General features: G+C 38.3%; 1 protein-coding gene across 2 annotated transcripts; it reads right to left on the bottom strand.

Moving 5' to 3' along the window:
* Positions 1 to 6986: 6986 nt before the first annotated feature.
* On the bottom strand, positions 6987 to 12976 carry atf5b (activating transcription factor 5b). 2 transcript variants are annotated; one of them, XM_057838042.1, is made up of 4 exons: positions 12745 to 12976; positions 11992 to 12213; positions 10458 to 11640; positions 6996 to 10191 (listed from the first exon to the last, which is right to left on the bottom strand). In XM_057838042.1, exons 2-4 carry the CDS (start codon positions 12146 to 12148, stop codon positions 10005 to 10007), a joined length of 1527 nt encoding a protein of 508 aa, XP_057694025.1. In that variant the 5' UTR covers positions 12149 to 12213; positions 12745 to 12976; the 3' UTR covers positions 6996 to 10004. The 2 variants fall into 2 exon arrangements, with proteins under 2 accessions (XP_057694026.1, XP_057694025.1); XM_057838043.1 differs by lacking the exons at positions 11992 to 12213; positions 12745 to 12976 and adding an exon at positions 11845 to 11953 and having other exon boundaries at positions 6987 to 10191.
* Between the last annotated feature and the right edge of the window lie 5391 nt (positions 12977 to 18367).

Here is an 18367-nt window from a genome sequence, read left to right as displayed (position 1 = left end):
ATTTAATGTTCATATGTAAAATAGTAGGCCACTAAGGATTATTTTGATTCAGAGAGAACTTTAAAAGCACCAAGCAAAATGTATTTTAAAAGAATACATTTCAGAATAAAAGATATGTTTTTAGTGCAAAATGAAATAAAGTTAAACAACATGACTCAAGTACCACTCTAGACAACTGCCAACTGTTTAGACTTGTCCTATCAGTGTAGGCAGTAAAAATTTAGAGTTCTTCTTATGAACCAAATGTGCGATCTAGTGAATAAATGAATTCACTAAGAAGACCAAAAAAGATGTAGCTTTGCTCATTACCTTGGTGGCAACTAATTGTGACAAGTATCAATGGCCCATTTTCATGAATGTTGAAGTAAGGGATATATAATCCACCTGATGACATTTTTGGCTAATTAGCCTATCGGCACGTAGAGACTTCCTGTATCAGGAGCGATCTATCATGACTCCATCAACTGCTCTTTAGTGCCTCAGTTCCACTCCTGTCAACTGTCAGCCGAGTAAGAGTATGCATGGTTGTGAACTTTTTAATATTCCACTAAAATACACCAATCGCTTCACTCAGTGTAAGTGATGACCAGCAAAAATCTCCTGCTGCCGTTGCCACAAAAACAAAAACACTAATTGAATGTAAAGACATTTATGATCAACACATGCCTTTAATGTTTGAAGAGGAACAGGTGTTGGATGAAGTAATGATCGCAAATACAGGTTAAACCTGTTCCTGTCCTCCTTTGTCGTAGCAATTTTGTTCTCAAACAGTTCAATGTAAATGTACACAGACACATAACAATTTCAGACAGACACATAATAGCACAGTTGCTTAGGATGGTACTTGGAAACCAGTTATTAGAGTAATGATGATTCTGAGCTCCATGATAAACAGGGCAGACTTAACATATTGTACAGTAGTCAGACCCGAGGCCCTTTGTCTATACCAACACCCTCGGTCAAAAGTTTTGTGGTTCTTTCTCATACAACTGAATGCGCTTTGAAAAGTCTCAAAGCGTATGACTGTAGCGTATGATGTACACTGCTCAAACGTTATGCCATATAATTATTCCTTATGAAATTTTGGGATGAACCTCCACTGCAATATAAATTTTTCAGGTAAACTTCATTTGCCTTTCGCTAAACCTCCAAATGCTTAACTGTTCAATAAATCAGTACTTTCTTCTCATTTCTAATAAGGAGCTGAATGAATAGAATCACAAAATGTGTTTGAAGCAACCATTACATTACTTGGGTCAATTTGAATTGACCCAGTCAACATATTTATTTTTGTCTAAGTGGACCCAAAAGCAGAGAGTGAGGCAGAGGTCAGATTCAATAGTTTATAGTACCAAAACCAAAACTCAAGCAGAGGGTGGAGGCAGGGTGCTCGCTGACAGGATGGGTTCAGTACACAAGGAAAAACAGGACAAGACACCGGAAGGAACGAATAGAGTAGAATAATCTGGCAGAGTGGTGCTGCGAAGGCCAGGCTTTCTACACATGGAGTAGGTGTAGGTTTGTTTCATCTGTAGGTGGTTTGAGCTATGCCCTCTGCTGAGAGAAAAAGAAAGAAAACACACCACATATGCCAGACTGTGAGAATACACACAATAAAACGCAAACCACAAAAGAAGAGGGGAGGATAGTGTTTTCCTTCCAATGGATCATCTGGGGTGGTGGTGTGAAGTGGTGGAAAAACGCATCAGGCTTGAAATCCCTTGATAATGGGTGAGTGTTCACAACATCTCCAGGAAGAGGGCCCACCGAACCTGTTGTGAATTCAGCATTCAGGCAGAACAAGGGCATGAAAAAATGTTTGCGGTCCGACCATAGCAAGAAAGGTTGAGCAGCCTATGTCTCCACTCCTTTAGAACCAGCACTACTGCCAACAACTCTCCTTTCTCTCTATTTTAGTTCCTTTAATCCAAGATTTATTGATCAAGAAAGACACATAGGGGAGTACGGCCCTAACTCTAGACCTGGAAGCATCCACCTCCACCATGGTGGATTTGTGGGATAAGGAGAGCATAACACAGTAGCAGATCATAACAAATGCTTTCATCTATCAAACAAAAGTTACTTTAGCTTCTGGGGACAAACAAAAAAAGTGTCGTAAGAAAGGTGTGTTTCGCGTGGAGAGTAGCTACACTGGGCATAAGCCAAATTGCTACAGCTTCTGCATCTGTTTTAATTTGCCTTTTTTCCTCTACAAAATCAGGGAAACAACTGAAGAAAGATGAAAATCACATTTTTCTGCTTTAACAATAACTCTTTTTTTCTATCAGTTGCAGCAAAACAAGTCTTGCATGTCGGACTTGCTCTTGTGGAGGTTTAGAAACAGATTTAAATGTCATCTAAATAAACAAACACAAATCTGTTGAACATGTCACGCAACACGTTGCTAATGAGACACTGAGACGCTGCAATTGGATTTGTCAATCTGAAAGGATCAACTTCAGTAGTGTATATACTCAAAGTGACCAAAAGGAGTATTGGATGATGTTTTCCACTCATTACCATCTTTATATCTCAACAAACGACGTAGGTCAGGTTTGATAAAAATGGTGGCCTGACGGAGCGAATTGAAGGCTGAGACATTGACTAAAAGGGATATTTCGACCCCCGGACTTTCGATTTTTTGTCTCCGGGTGATTAAAAAATATTTTTACATTTATCTACCTTACTTGTTTTGAATTGTGATTTGTGTCAAGCCTCTGAAATCAATGCAAGGACATGGAGACTTGTTTTTTTTCCTCAACAAAAAAGAACCCTGCTCCCACAGGAGAAGAGGAAGTTATATAAATCTCTATAGTCTCCGTTTTCTGGTTTGGAGCGATTATACAATTTACTTGTGGGTAACGGGGCTCTTGGGAGCAGATCTATCTGATAATCATAAAACCTGTGTGAAGGCCTAGATGAAGCATAATCTTCAGAAAAAAATTTCCTTGAAGCTAAGGCACTTAGGTAAGACATAGGGGAATAAACTACTGTTGATTAAAAAAAAAAAAAAAAAAAAAAAAAAAAAAACGCATGATTTCAGAATAAACCAAATCGCCTTGTCGTTTAAATGCTAATGGTAACAAATAGTATTTAGCCTCCTACATGACTAATTAGTTATTGTACATATACTTGTGATTATATGCAATTACCTTGTTGTACCCACAATCTGATAATTAATTCTAAAGTTCTATATACCATAATTTTCGGATAATAAACCGCAACTTTTTTACATTTCATTTTGAATCCTGCAGCTTGTAGTTCAGTGCATCTTATTTGATTATTTATTTGTGTTAATATGTAACACTTTGTTTGACAGCGGCATCATAAGACTGTCAAAAGACCATCATAATTATGACATGGCACTATCATGGACATTACTGAATACTTATGACAGATGTCATTAAGTGACTTCCGACAAATTATGTCACTAACTCCATTCATGTCCAGCTTGGATCTTTTACATCTGTTCAAAAGTGAGATAATTTGTCGGATAACACTAAATGACATCTGTTATAAGCATTCATTAATGCTCATGACAGTGTCATAATTATGATAGTCTAATGACATTCTTATGGCACCACTGTCAAATAAAGTGTTACCAAATAACATAAGTAGCAATTAATGGAATAACTGGAAGAGTAACAGAATGAATAATTCGCACAGAACATGAATTTGGATTTTTATTTACATGTGTAGCGCTGCAATGCATGCTAGGAGGCATGTTGGACGAAAACAGTGTTAACAGCAGATGTTGACTGTCACCCCCAACGGAGTAGTGATGGCCAAATGAAGCTTCTTGAAGCAATGATGCTTTTCAGCCAATTAGTTCAAAGCTTAACGGTGGCCTTATGACAGTTGTACTATGCTGCTGTCAAATAAAGTGTTATCGGTTAATATTTTTTAGTGTAAGTATCCCATAATACAGTGTGGACAGTGCGGCTTAAAGTCCAATGTGGCTTATCTATGAACAAATGCTGTTTTTGTGTCAAATTTGGAGGGTGACGGCTTATAGTCCGGTGCGCCTTATAGTGCGAAAATTACGGTACAGTAGCACTCTTATATTTTAAATGTACTACCCTATGAATTAAAATTTACTGTCTTTTTGCCAACACAAAATTCAAAATGAATGGTAATGCATGATTAAATGTTAATTAATTGGTGAGTTAAGATTATTATGATTATCATTAATGTTATTCATAGCATTTTTTATCATAAGTGAAAACACAAGGGGACACTCAAAGCAGAGTCAATTGAAAAAAGAAGACACAAGTGTGTTTAAGACAGTGGGAGGTATTGGGGGGGCACAATAAATGGCTTTACAATGAACTAAAAACATTTAAACTTACAATGGCAGATTTAAATTCATAGTCTTCCCGGTGGTTTAGGCCTACCGTAGATTGTGTGGCTTCACAATTGCAGTGAAACATATGGCATGCCCTTTATTTCTAACCTACAGACATAACCAGACTCTATTGTTTCATTTAATCCAGCGGCATCAACACGCATTCACCCAACATCCCAATGCCACCCCCCTATCCATACGGCTGCTCATAATGAAACGAAACCCTTCTCGCTGCATGGTACAAACATAGCTTTAGACTGCTGCAGGCCATTGTGATATTGCTCATCCACTGTTCTGCTCCCCTCCAACACTGGATGTGCTCTGTAAATCCTCCCCAACCCACATAAGCCCCCTTGTTTTCATTTCTTGCATCACATACCAGTGCCATGTGCTTCCATCCTATTACTTTAGCAAGCTGCTCTTGATATGTTGCATGTGATTTAGTCCTTTTTGTTGTTGTTGTTATACTTATTTTAAAAGCACCGCTTAACCCTCTATAGGACACTCATTTAAGCTTACTGGCTGCCATTGACAGGGCTATACATCCTGGGAGGGCTGGTGGAGGTAATTCGTTGACAGCCTCATCAAGTCTCCCAGTAGAAATGAATGGGGCGTCTAGCATTGTCAATGGCATTGAAACATAAGCATTCACAGACGTGGCGTCCACGTATGTGGAAAACATATTTTAGGTCATACCAAATATGAATACTGTGGTACTATGTTTATTTAATGTATTCATTTATTTATCCAATATTTATTAATTTATTGATATATTTTAATTACAAAAAAACATCACTTGTCCTATAAAGGTTTAAAGTCCACCATGGCACGGTGAATGACTAGTTAGAACAGGGGTGTCCAAAATACCACAGGCGTTAACTGCGACCGTATGCCTAGTTTTCATTGGCTGGCAGTAAATTATGAAAATATCACTGAATAAAGCCCACGCAAGAAGCTTAAGTTCATCCTACTTTATGTTGCACTTCTCATCTTTAACACTAGCTTGAGCTAATCACTTAATCAATGCCTCCCCATTAGCGCAGGGGTCAAAACCTGACAACATGTTGAAATCAATGTGGGAACTGTGTAGATCAGGGGTGCCCGTATCCGGTCCTCAAGAGCCTTTATCCCTTATAAATAAACTTTTTTTTTTTAATTCAACGCAATGACTTGAGCTATCTTCCTTGTTCCTCTTCCTCCCTTTTCTTCTTTTTTCTTCTTTTTTTTTCTGTTGCTGGACATTTTCTCTTTGTTTTGCAAATATTTTGTTATTCATTTATTATTTATATTTGGCTTTTGTTATTTTGCAAAAGTCTTATACCATTGGATTATTTTGTCTGAATACAATTGAAATTGAATTGAACTTTATTCACACACTAAATGTAACTCATAGCGTTAGCATAGCATTCACGTTAGCGTAAAGTTAATGCTAACTCCGATTGTTCTCTTAAAGGGGAAATGTGAACTAAGGTTGGCCAACCATGTTTTTGAATAATATCAATGGCTGAACAATTATAAGCATATTTTAATTATTTTTTTTAACGCAACCCTTCCAGATTCTTTGTTTAACCCATAGCAACGCCCTTGACAACGAAAATGCTTTTCTTCGGCAATCTTCGGAAATTACGTCACACCAGGAAGTGCGAGGGAAGTCCGCCATAGAACAGTATTGTTTGTTGCATTGCTTCTCAGTAAGATGCCACGGTGGTGTGTGGCGATGTTTTGTTCTCACTCTAACGAAAAGTTGTATGAGTGGCCAAAGGATAGCAGGGCACGTAAATGGACATCTTTCGTTCGCAAGAAGCGAATGAATTTCACGGCATCATCGAGTAGTCTTCTCTGCTGCAAACACTTGGAAGATGCCTGCTTCCTTAACCGGTCTGCTTATGATCAAGTATTTGCCAAAAAGTAAGTGTGATTTTTGGATAGATGACTGATGACTTTGTCAAAGCAGAGCTGCCAACTGTTGTGGAATGTACAGTAGAAGCTAGCGACGTTAGCCATGTCCTCCTGGTGCGCATGGACTTGAATTGCGTGCCCGCTTGTGCAGTCCCTGTTTTTTCACCTCTTTTATCAACACCATCGTCGTTTTGGGGCTTTTTGAAGAAACTTCGGACGCTCAGTTGCCTTGACATTTTTCCGAATAAGGCCAACGACGTCATGCATCATGAGAGACAATCGCTAATTGATATGCTCACTCGCCACCCTGTGGTCTGGGGTGTGAATTGCAACCTGTCAAAATGACAGATGGACTTCAGTTTTTTCTGTCACCGTTTTAAAAAACCGGTCAACGACGGAAAATATTTGGTTAATGCGACCCCTGATATATATATACATATACACATACATATATACAGTGGGGAGAGCAAGTATTTGATACACAGTCAATGGGAAAACCCATTGGCAGTGTATCAAATACTTGTTCTCCCCACTGTATATATATATATATATATATATATATATATATATATATATATATATATATATATATACACACACATATATACAGTATATATATATATAATTATTTTTTCTACAAAAACAGTTTTAGTAAACGACGACTAAACCTAGATGAAATTGTTCTTGAGTTTTCATCAACATAAATTAGACGCAGACAAACACATTTTGAGATGACTAAAATATGACTAAGACAAATAAGTATTATAGTCCAAAAGACTAAGATGAAAATTAAAAGGGCGGCCAAAAACAAAACCGCTTAAAAATACATTTTTAAAGCATCATCTTTTTTTTTTAACCTGATTCTGATCCTCTTTTTCAGATTACAAATGAAACAAAGTATTTCTAGTTGGCCCCTTGCATCCCTTATTTTTTTCAGAAAGTGCAGATAAAAAATGTTTGAACACCCCTGGCACCTCACATCTTGGAGTTTGAGGGTTCAGTCCTGTGTTCTGGCCTTCCTTGCATGTTCCCTCCATGGGTTATCTCTGGGTACTCTGGTTTTCGACCACATCCCAAAATCATGCATGCTTAATTGATTGGACAGTCCAAATTCAAGGGTCATGAAGTAATTGAGCTGGTAAAATGCAAATTTTCTAGGCTTAGCGCGACATCTGGTGGTAGAGAAACCACTTTGGGTGTCGGGAGTCATCACCTTTTCACTAACATTTTGCTCTCACAACCACACATCACAGGAAACATGGATGAGATGGATGAAATTATAAATTTGCCACCTTCCTAAAACTGAAGGCTACTACGGTACTGACTTCATATTCACATGTGACATTCGCTGTCACTGAAACAGAATAAAATTGATCCAATTTTATAGGTAACTTTGGCAGGTTATTAAATATAACACTAAAACTGGAAACAGATAAATAACCTCCCTACATTTGTAAAAGCTTTTTTACCTCATTAACTAAATCATTGGCTGCCATTGATGGCGATAACAACCGATCCAATTTGACTTGGAGGGCTGGCAACATACTGAAACATGATCATTCAATGCCAACCATCAGAGTTCAAACAGATTTAACGTCTTTCGATGTCATTTGCAGTGAAATATTTAACTCACCTTTATATTTTTTTCTTTAACTTTTTTGTTACGTACATTTTTGACATGGTCCTTTTCTATCATTTCTTTTTTATACACATCTTTGAATTTTAGCATTGTTTTTGGCAATTCAACAAAACTAAATTCCCAAATGGCACAACTCGGTTATTAATAAAATAAATAATACTTTATAATACTTTTTTTTTTTTTTAGAACAACCTCAATACTTTTGCATTTTTCAATACTTTTTAGTGTAGTGTGGGAGCTCTTTTTCATTCATTGCCAATTAATTGTCCAATCATAAATGTTTTCCAAAACGAAATACTGAATTATCTAAACCAACTTGTCACATTAGAACTAGTTGCATGAGGTTTAAAAATATACATATAATCCATCTATATGAAAGGCGCTAAGAAGAGTGAATCAACACATTTAAAGTCATTTGCTGGCAGCCCAGTTTTTCATTCTGATGGTTCAACTTGCATCTCTTGCCCCTTCATGAAAGTATTGTGTGATATTGCCTCATGTACTTGAAAGGCCTTCAACTGCTGCGAGAGATACCAAGAGACTTCACTCACTCTTACACACACGCGCACATGCACTCGTAGCTGGAAGATGAGATACACAACCGCTGCAACAAAAAAAAAAAACAACAAAAAAACCGGGATGTTATGTTTGGTCAGGTCTCAAGTAATCATTTTACATTAGTACCAACTAGGGAGACATATGTTGCTTAGCCCCAGAAAAAAAAAAAAAAAAAAAAAAAAAAAATTAATTAAACAGCTACTGCACTTTATCATATTAGACCATTCATACATAAAGGATCCAGTTATCCTCAATACCACTGCTTGTCTCCCACTGGCAAGTTAATGGAATTTGGCCACCAAGATAACAAGGAAGGAAAAGTGTGGATTCATTCTGCATCCATATTTGCAAATATTCCTAACATGGTTTGTCATTCAATGTGGTTACACCCATCTTCTGTATTGCTTATTCTGGAGCTCATCTGAGCTGATGTTGGGCAAGATGCTGGGTACACCCTCACCCGGTCAAAAGCTAATTGCTAGGTACATGTAGACAAACAACTTAAGGGTTAGTCTTCTAGTAGGGTGTGGGAAAGAAAAAAGAAAAAAAAAAAGAGTCTGAGGCAGAGATGAATGATACATGACTGCTTTATTTGGCTGTAATTCACCTGATGCATTTCCTGACATTGATCAATTAAAGGACCTGAATTCTCAAAAACCTCAATTTGGCCAGTCATTATCAACAATTAAGTGAAGTCCCAGTAGTGTGATTGTTTTTCGCAAAATACAGCCTTGAAATGAAAGGGACAAGAAGAAGGTAAAGAATTTAGGTGGGACAATTAATTAAGTATTCAGTGTCTCTGTGCCCAAAACCTGAGTATGAATCACACTGGCGAAGAGAACAGAATCTTGACCAGATGAGTTGGAACTGATGAAGTGGAGAGCTGGAAGCCATGCAGTAAACAGAATAATGCCTTCAAATAACACTCGCACATGCTTTTCCAAAATCAAACATGCATTGGGTATTTCAGTGGGGTGAATACACAATAATTGAGCGATACAAATCCCCCTTATTTAGATTGTGAATAATTCTAGAGCATGTTTACACACCTTTTGAGCAATCCCTTTATTCATCTTAACGCAAATGGTAAATGGACATTTAAAGAAAAATAAACTATAAAATAAATAAGTATTTATATGTATAAGTATATATACTATTTCGCGTGGCTCTGCTTTGTTGCCGCAAAAAACCACACGCAATTCGATCACTTTCACTAATTCGATTATCTTTTTCTTTTTCCAACTGCAAGCACAAAACTCAAAGTGGTCACAAAGGCTTGTGAGTTCAGTTAGGATCACAGTGGTCACGGACAAGTTCAGCATCTCCTCTGGAAGCCACATTACTAAGGCTTTGTAGAGTTCATCACCCATTTTTAGGAAACTTCTTTGTTTTATTTATTTATTTTTTTTTTTTTTACCTCCGCTCTGGTTCTAGAACAATATTAAAGTAGATATATTTTTATAGAAAATTGCTACCAAAACCATGCAACTACCGGTTCATTTAACAAGACACAAAAGCTGTCTGTGTTCTTGGGTGTGGGAGTGGGGTCAGCGAGGGCGCATTTTAGGCACTGCCATCTTGTTTGAGCCGCTGACTGCGAGCCTTGTAGACCTCGATAAGTAAATCTTTCACATACTGAATCTCTCGCTCTACTGACTCCGCCTTGTCACGAAGTTCCCTGTTCTGACCTTCCAGCCCATGAAGCTCCTCTTCCAGAGAGTCCAACTCTGCCCTTTTCCGCAGCCTGTACCTGCAGAGGAAAAGCTTGTATTTAAGTTATTTTTGGTTCCCCAGAAATTTGATTAATTATATGAAATGACTGGAGGCTTCTTGGGATGTAATAAGGAGGACTGCAGACAAATCATTAATTTGTCTGACAAACTAGTAAAAATGAGTCTAAATCCTTGAAGCACAAAAAAAAAAAGAAAACCAATATTCCCATCCAGAATTGATTCTACAAAGAAATACAAAGCCATAATAATAGTCAAAAAGCTAAAAAATAAATAAAACGGTCACCTGTGAGCAGCAGTTTTGTTCTGGTCTCTCTTCTTCTGCTTCCTCTCCCCAGTGTTCAAATCCAAAGAAGCGGCACCGACCACCAGCGTCGACTTAATGGAGCAGGGCTCGTCCTTTAGTCTCTGAGTCGGGCGGTGGATGGGAGCGCCCAGAAGCGCCCCCTCGCCCTCTCCTCTCGACAGACATTCGTAACTTTGATCCACAAGGCATTCTGGATAGAGGTAGTGACCATGTTGGGGCTCTACAGATTGCGACGGCTGGTCTAGTTCACCGATAAAGCTATGGTATGGCTCTGCGGTGGCCATTGATTGATGGAAGTAGCCGTCAGCAGCCATCATTGTCTCTTGGGGAATACTTCCAGACAGTCCTCCATCTTTGCTGCAGTGCAGGACCTCCAGCCCAGCGCTGTCGTAACTTACATTAACCTTCACATTGTGCATTAGCTGTCCCTCTCGTTTGTGGTGGCTGTCGTACGAGCCACCCAGGCAAAAGCTTCGTGCGATTTCTTCGCTGCAAAACATTCCTTCGGAAAAACAATAGCTCTCCTCTTCCTTCAACGATAAAGCACATTCTCTCACCTTCTTGATGCCACCGAGGCTGTTCTTACTGACCGTCTTCAACGTGGAGTAGTGGTTGACAGAAAACTCTGTGCTTCCTGAGTAGCTCCCCCTGGAGCCCCACGTATCGAGTCCAACTTCCTCCCCGACTTTCACTGCCTCGCTGATTATTCTTCGCCCACTGTTGTGGTGGTACCGGTGGTGGTAGTTGTACGGAGCAGGTCGCGTGATTTTGGATCTGCCCATGGGACCGCCACAGAAGCTGGCCAGGTCCAGTTCCCCTGTTGCCAAGGTAACAACCACGGGGCTGGTGTCTGATTGGCTGGTCCCATAAGAGTTATAGGGTAACTGGTAATAAGACTGCGAGCCCATTGCTTGGGCACCTTTGTCACATTTCGAGGATTTTTCCAACTTGCTGGCCGTGGCAGTGGACTCTGATCGGAAGTAGTCCTCCAGCTGAGCTAGCTCCTCCTGCAATAGAGAGGTCATGACCTCCAGGTCTGAGGGCACCTTGACATCTTGTTCTAACGGTGAGGGTGGAAGGGATGAGCTGGGGGACGACTCGGTAGTTGACACGAATGAAGACAAATCAACTTTTTCCGTCATCCAATCTGAGTGACCATCACCTAGAAAAATGAACATCAAAATGAATAAAATCAGTAAAACAATCCATTTCTTTTGTCTGAAAGAAAAAAAAGATTGAAGCAAAATCTGCAAATGCTGAAAAAAAAAAAATCACATGATGTTGAAATAAATCGTGAAGGAAAAATAAACAATGTTAAAATGAAGCAAAAAAAAAAAAAAACTCCCAATAAAATCCAACAACTAACCGATCATCTGAAAATGATTGAACAGCATCGTCTGCGTTCGATAAATATCCACTTAGCTGTACTCACTGTACGACATTAGTCCCGTGCTGCACTGCGGCTCCGACCTCGGGATGTGGAAAAATAAAAAAGCATCTTGGAAAAACTCACCAATTAAATGCTGCCTTTCCACAGGCTCCGCCCCCGTCGTGGGCCGCGATTGGCTGACGCTAGCCTGTCGGAGAGGGAGAACGTGGAGCCCGTCTGCGAAAATGGGGTGAATTTTCTTGCGAAGGATCGATGCCGCCATTGTATCGTCTGCTGCCATTAAATTGTGAAACTGCACAAATAGTGCAAAAGATGGATGAAAGTGTCACATGAACACCTGAAGACCTAGACAAAAATAAAGAAAAATACATTATTAATACATTTTCATTTTACACTCGAGTCCCTATGGACGAATAAATGATTTTTTAGAGAGAAAAAAAAAAAAACATCAATAATGAATAACAATTTGGAAATATACTGTACATTTTTTTGTTATTTTTTGTTATGTTAATAAAAAACTGGTCCCTTTCTAATCAAATAAATTCATTTAGAACAACAGAGAAGCAATGACAAATTTAACACGAAAGTGAAAAAAAAAAACGACTTTTCCATTCCATTATGACTTCTGATAATTAAATTATGGATTCACATTTATTTGACATAATAAAGTGGCATTAAGTTGAGCAGTCCTTAACTTTTAGCAAAAACATTTTTTAAATTATTTTTTTCGATTTTTTTTTAACAGCAACACCTCCAAATAAATACATTTGCAGTCAAATGTGAGTGTAAACTGGGAAAGACTCTTCTCAACGTCAGAGAAGCAAAATAGCACTGATGCTCCCTGTTCCATCAAGTCACAAAAGTAGTTGCACTTACCCCATAGTTCTCTGTGTTGTCAAGTGCGTTGCGAAAGCAAAGCACACAAAGGCTTGGAACGAGGAAGGAGGCGAAGCCACGCTTTAAAAAGCCATATCTTCCTTTTTTGGAAGCCAGCAATTGTTCATCAGGCGATATTAGCAGCAAGAACACTTGAAGACACAAAGTTTTTAAATCGGTTACTTCGACAACTCCAGGCGCCCCGACCGAATCACATTTCATGAAATCACTCCGCACTTTCCAGAGTTCAGCCGCCAGTTACGTCATCACCTAGACGGGACTTTCCAGCTACCCTGAGACCTCGACTCATATCCCCTTTGTTTTACTTGTTTTTCTTGCATTTAGATCTCATATTTCCCCGCCTTTAAATTAATAACTACCACAACAACAAGTAACAAGTGACTATGGAACATTTTTCCGTGGAGGGAGAACATTCCCCCCTAGAAAAAAGTAAGGAACTTTTTTTCAATGAATGATTTAATCTCCGACGTGCAAAGCCTAATAGAGTATCCCTTATGTTGAATTTAACGATATGTTCCAACAGAACACTTTCAACTGAAAGCGTGAAGAAGTCGAGGAGTGAAGAACAGACGGTGGTACTAGTTTTCACTGCGCCTCAGCGGAAGAACACTATATTGCAGCGTGAAGGTGTAACTTTAGTTGCAACCCTGTTGCATCAGATGCGCAAGGGGACTCAACGCTGAGGTCTCACCATTGGCTCCTACTGGGAACTTTCCCCCCCCTCTTGTTTCTATTGGCCTCCTATCATTCTTACACTGATTGCTAATCATTTTACATTAGCACCAACAAGGGAGAAGTTTGTTATTGAGCTCTAGAAACGCTATAAAAATATTAACCGAGTGCAAATTACATTGTAATTAAACAGCTACTGCACTTACACTTAATTAGACCATTTATATTTATAGAGATATTTCTTAAGCAAACCATAGCTGAATAAGATTAATTAAATCTACCGGTAGCCTATCTATAAATTTAGAGACAGTATTATGTACGGTATATGTACATGTATCCCTAGAAAAGTCGTTTCGGAGGACCATTATACTAGTAGATATACAATTAAAAGATTATTATGACAAAGAGGTTAAGGGTGTAACTGAAAATGAGATCATTAAGGTGTTCAAGAAAGCTCACGATGGGTAGAAATGTAAAGTTATTTCTGAACTTTATAAAGCAGTCATGTCATGTCAGATGCACACATCTCTGTATATTAAACAAAAATGGGAGAAAGAACTCAAAAGCACAAATAACTGAAGAAAAATGATCAAAGATGGGTGAGAAACACTGCAAGCTCCAAGGTTTGGAGAGAATTTAATTGGAAAATAATCGTACGGTTCTTCATAACCCCTCTGCTAAGGAAAGAAATAGTATCTGCTCAACAACCATGCTGGACAATTACATGTATTCTGGTCTTGCCAAAATATAAAATAATTTTGGGATACAATTTAGAATGATTTGAGAAAAATAATGGGATATGGGATTTCAAGAACATTCAAGGTGCTTTATTTGGGGAACCTAAGTCAGAAAATGATACAAAAGGATGAGTACCTTGTCAAGGTGTTGCTGACAGCAAGTTAAAAAAAACGTAAACACAAGACTGTAGTATAAAGTGGACCGGCCAACTGAGAAGCAGTGGATGTGCACGGTGGAAGAGCTATGTCAAATGGAGAGAATTATGTTTAGATTAAGACTACAAGAAAGACAATTCAAAGACAAATGGAAGAAATGGAGAGACATTAGAAAGAAAAAAAGACATGTGGATCAGATTTTTGAGGGGATATTGAAGGTCGGGCCTCCATACTGTGCTGTTAGTGCTGTTATTATTTTTTTCTCTTTTTCCTTTTTTTATTTGTTAGTGTGTCCTGTTTTGGTTTGTTGTTTGTCATTTCAAGACACTGGGTGCAAATGTGTTTGGTTTTGAAAAACTGAATAAAAAACAAGTGGCAAAAAAAAGAAAAGTCTTTTTTTTTTTGAAGAAATAATATTGTTTGGAATAAAAAGTTTGATTTTGCAGGAGGAGTGAGGGGTTTTTAGAAATTGTCTGCATTTTTTGTTTGTTTGTTTATCTGTTTGTTTTTGCTTGGTACACAGGGTTCTGAGATTATGAAGCATGCTTTCAGAAAATGTGTGAAAACAATCCAGAACAACTATAATCCTGCACAAAGTTGTGCTGTGGATCAATTCCTGCATAGCGACAGTGTGAATGTGAGTGCGAACGGTTGTCTAACACTGTATTTCTGTATACAACCCCTGGCATAAAGTATGGAATCACCAGTCTCGGACGAGCAATCACTCAGACATTTTTTTTATGTAGAATAAACTCAGATAAAAAGCTTGGAAAAATAATGAATTACTTCAAAAGTGCAACTCCTTGGCATTCAGAAACACTGAAAGAAATTAATAAAAAAAAACATTGTGGTGGTCAGTAAATGTTACTTTTATAGATAAAGTGCAGGGAAATAAATATAGATTCACGCCATTCTGAAGAAAAAAATATGGAATCACTCCATTTTGAGTATAGAAAATACAGAGTCACCCATTCAATTTTCTTTCCTTAATTAGGCCCCTGCCTCAGATTAGATCTGCTCGTTAGTCAGCAGTTAAAAACAGTGCAGTTATCACACCTTGGAGGGATACTGGAACAAGTGGATTCACAAGAATCAAGGCTCCAACAAGAGAAATGTCTCTTGAGACCAAGGAGAGGATTAGCAAACTTCTTGAAGAAAGTAACGCTACACGTATGGTTGCCAAAGATGTGGGCAGTTCACATTCAGCTGTATCAAAAATCTGGACCAAGTACAAACAGCATGGCAAGGTTGTTAAAGTTAAGCGTACTGGTAGACCGAGGAAGACATCCAAACATCATGACAAAAAAACTAAAGGCCATATGTCTTGAAAACAGAAGATGTACAACAAGACAAATGAAGAAGAAATGGGAGGAAGATGGAGTCAAGCTATGTGACAGAACTGTGCAAAATCGTCAAAAGGAAATGAGATTTTCATACAGGAAAGATAAAAGGAAACCATCAGTGACACTTAAACAGAAAAGAACAAAAATGCAATGGGCTAAGGGCAATCATGGACTGTGAATGACTGGATGAAGGTTATTTTCAGTGATGTGTCAAGAATCTGCATTGGACAAGGGGATGATGCTGGAACTTTTGCTTGGTGCCGTTCCAGTGAGATTTACAAAGATGACTGCCTGAAGAAAACATCAAAACTCCCTCAGTCCTTGATGATATGGGGTTGCATGTCAGGCAAAGGCACTGTGGAGATGGCTGTGGTTAAATCTTAATTAAATGCACAGGTCTACATTGAAATTTTAGACAGCTTTAATATCCCTTCAATTGAAAATATGTTTGGGGATAATGAAATCATTTTCCAAGATCACAATGCATCACGCCACAGAGCTAAAACTGTTAAAGCATTCCTTGTAGAAAGACTTATCCAGTCAATGTCATGGCCCACAAATAGCCCAGATCTCAACCCAATTAAAAACCTGCAGTGGAAATTGAAAAAAAATGGTCCACAGCAAGGCTCCGACCTGCAAGGACGATCTGGCAACTGCAATCAAAGAGTTGGCACAAAATTGATGAAGAATACTGTTTGTCACTCATCAAGTCCATGCCTCAGAGACTCCAAGCTGTCATAAAAGCCAGAGGTGGTGCAACTAAATACTAGAGATGTGTTTATATTGTTATTTCTTGGGTTGTTTCTCATGATTCCACATATTTTTCCTTAGAATAGAGTGATTCTATATTTATTTCCCTGCACTTGCTCAATAAAAGTAACATTTACTGACCACCACAATGGTTTTATTCATTTCTTTTAGTGTTTCTGAATGGCAAGGAGTTGCACTTTTAAACTAATTCATTATTTTCAAGGTTTTTATCTGAGTTTGTTCTACATAATAAAATGTCGGAGTGAGTGCTCGTCCGAGACTGGTGATTCCATACTTTTTGCTAGGGGTTGCAATATGCCCTGTGACTGACTGGCAACCAGTTCTGGGCATCCCAAAGTGAGCTAGCTCCAGCACTCCACAGGTATGACCAGGAGAAGTGGGGTTAAAAATGGATTGATGGAACTTGCCAAGTGCCAATTTATTCAAAGATGTTCAGTAACGATGAATCCAAATGTTATGTTTGCCAAAATTGAAAAAGCCTACTAGAGTAGCTAATTTTTGTTGTTATGAGAGGCCTGTTACTTTTTAACTAATTGCATAAACCCTAAAATCTTTTGTTTTTTTCACAATCAAAAATGGGGCAGTGTTGTGTGGGTGTGGTGGTCGCGCTGAGAGTGTTTTCCTGTAATAATGGTAAAGTAATGACAGTTTTGTTTACGATTCACAATCCATTAAAAACACAACAAAACCCTCACTTCCGCAAAATCTATTTTCATTCAAAGATGAAAAATGAAATGAATTTCATCATATTGCACAAAAAAGCCTCCATATTTTTAGACATTTTTAAACCAGTTGAATACTTATTTGCTAAGGGTAAAACACTGCATGATGAAGAGAAAACACATGTTGAACAATCGTTATAAGGACTTTTTCTTTCTGCAAAACTGCAGACAATATACGTTTGTAGAAAAATATTCTAGAATATTGTTAATTTTAGAAAACACATATCGTTTGCACAGTAACAAATATAATTCATTACTTAGACAACAGAAAGTTGCACATACAGTGGTCTTCATACAAAACAATATAATAATTTACTGTACATGGTTAAAAAAAAAACAACAACAACAACAACAAAACTATCCTCCAACCTGTCTTTTGTGATGGTATGGCATCGTCTTAAACACACTCAATGTTTCCTGTCCACAACCACCTCGTGCTCCTCTTACTGTCACTCTTATGCCTTATTTTAGAATGCATACATTGTTTTGAAACTGATGCGCTCACCCGTTTGATTGGTAATGGCAAAACTGTGACTGTATGGTGTTTGCCAATCTGATGAATCGGTGCTATAGTAGGGCAAGTCATTTTACATTTTGAATGATAGTGTGCTCTATGTAAAAACAAGAAAATTTCCTTATGCATCTTGGACCAAATGTAGAGAATTGTCAATAGTGTTTTTACAATTTGAGTGTAGAGCAGGAATTATGTTTGGGGTTTAGCAGAACCAATTCAGGGGGTTGGTGCATGACTAATGTGTTGTGGTTATCAGGGGCGCTGGAAGCCACTCACAGGAGAGGGTGCTGAGGATCTTATTTTATTTTTTCCCATCCAAAAAACAGCCGTTTGAGTCCAAATTTGTCCTGCTTGCGCTTCTTCTCCATACAAGGCGTGCACAATGGCACATGCTGGATAGTTTACATCCTACCACTAGGCTACTACAAAGACAGCATTCTATTTCACCTACAGTGTGTGTTAGAGTTTTTGTATTGGAAATAAAAGTGCCCGTAAATTATAATGTAAGTCCCCGTAGCTAGGCGGTGCAATGACACACAAAAACATTTGAAAACTAAAAGGTTTAGTAGCTTCGGTTTAACACTCACTTGTTACAACACTCAAATAAATTGCACACGAATATCCAACAGTGCTCAGCACGGCGGCAGCTCAACTACAACAACAAACAGTAATATGGCTGCAATGCAA

Source organism: Corythoichthys intestinalis, chromosome 6 (genome assembly GCF_030265065.1).
Source record: "Corythoichthys intestinalis isolate RoL2023-P3 chromosome 6, ASM3026506v1, whole genome shotgun sequence".
NCBI lineage: Eukaryota > Metazoa > Chordata > Actinopteri > Syngnathiformes > Syngnathidae > Corythoichthys > Corythoichthys intestinalis.
The sequence above is the reverse complement of the archived record's forward strand: the minus strand, read 5'-3'. Positions and strand labels throughout refer to the sequence as shown.

What these genes read in the sequence shown, in the direction of transcription:
- atf5b (XM_057838042.1), bottom strand. Translation starts at nt 12,148, where the DNA reads ATGGCAGCAGACGATACAATGGCGGCATCGATCCTTCGCAAGAAAATT. An exon ending in GGAAAGGCAGCATTTAATTG is followed by an intron (nt 11,641 to 11,991) that starts GTGAGTTTTTCC and finishes TCATTTTTCTAG; the next exon opens with GTGATGGTCACTCAGATTGG. An exon ending in AACAAAACTGCTGCTCACAG is followed by an intron (nt 10,192 to 10,457) that starts GTGACCGTTTTA and finishes TTTCCTCTGCAG; the next exon opens with GTACAGGCTGCGGAAAAGGG.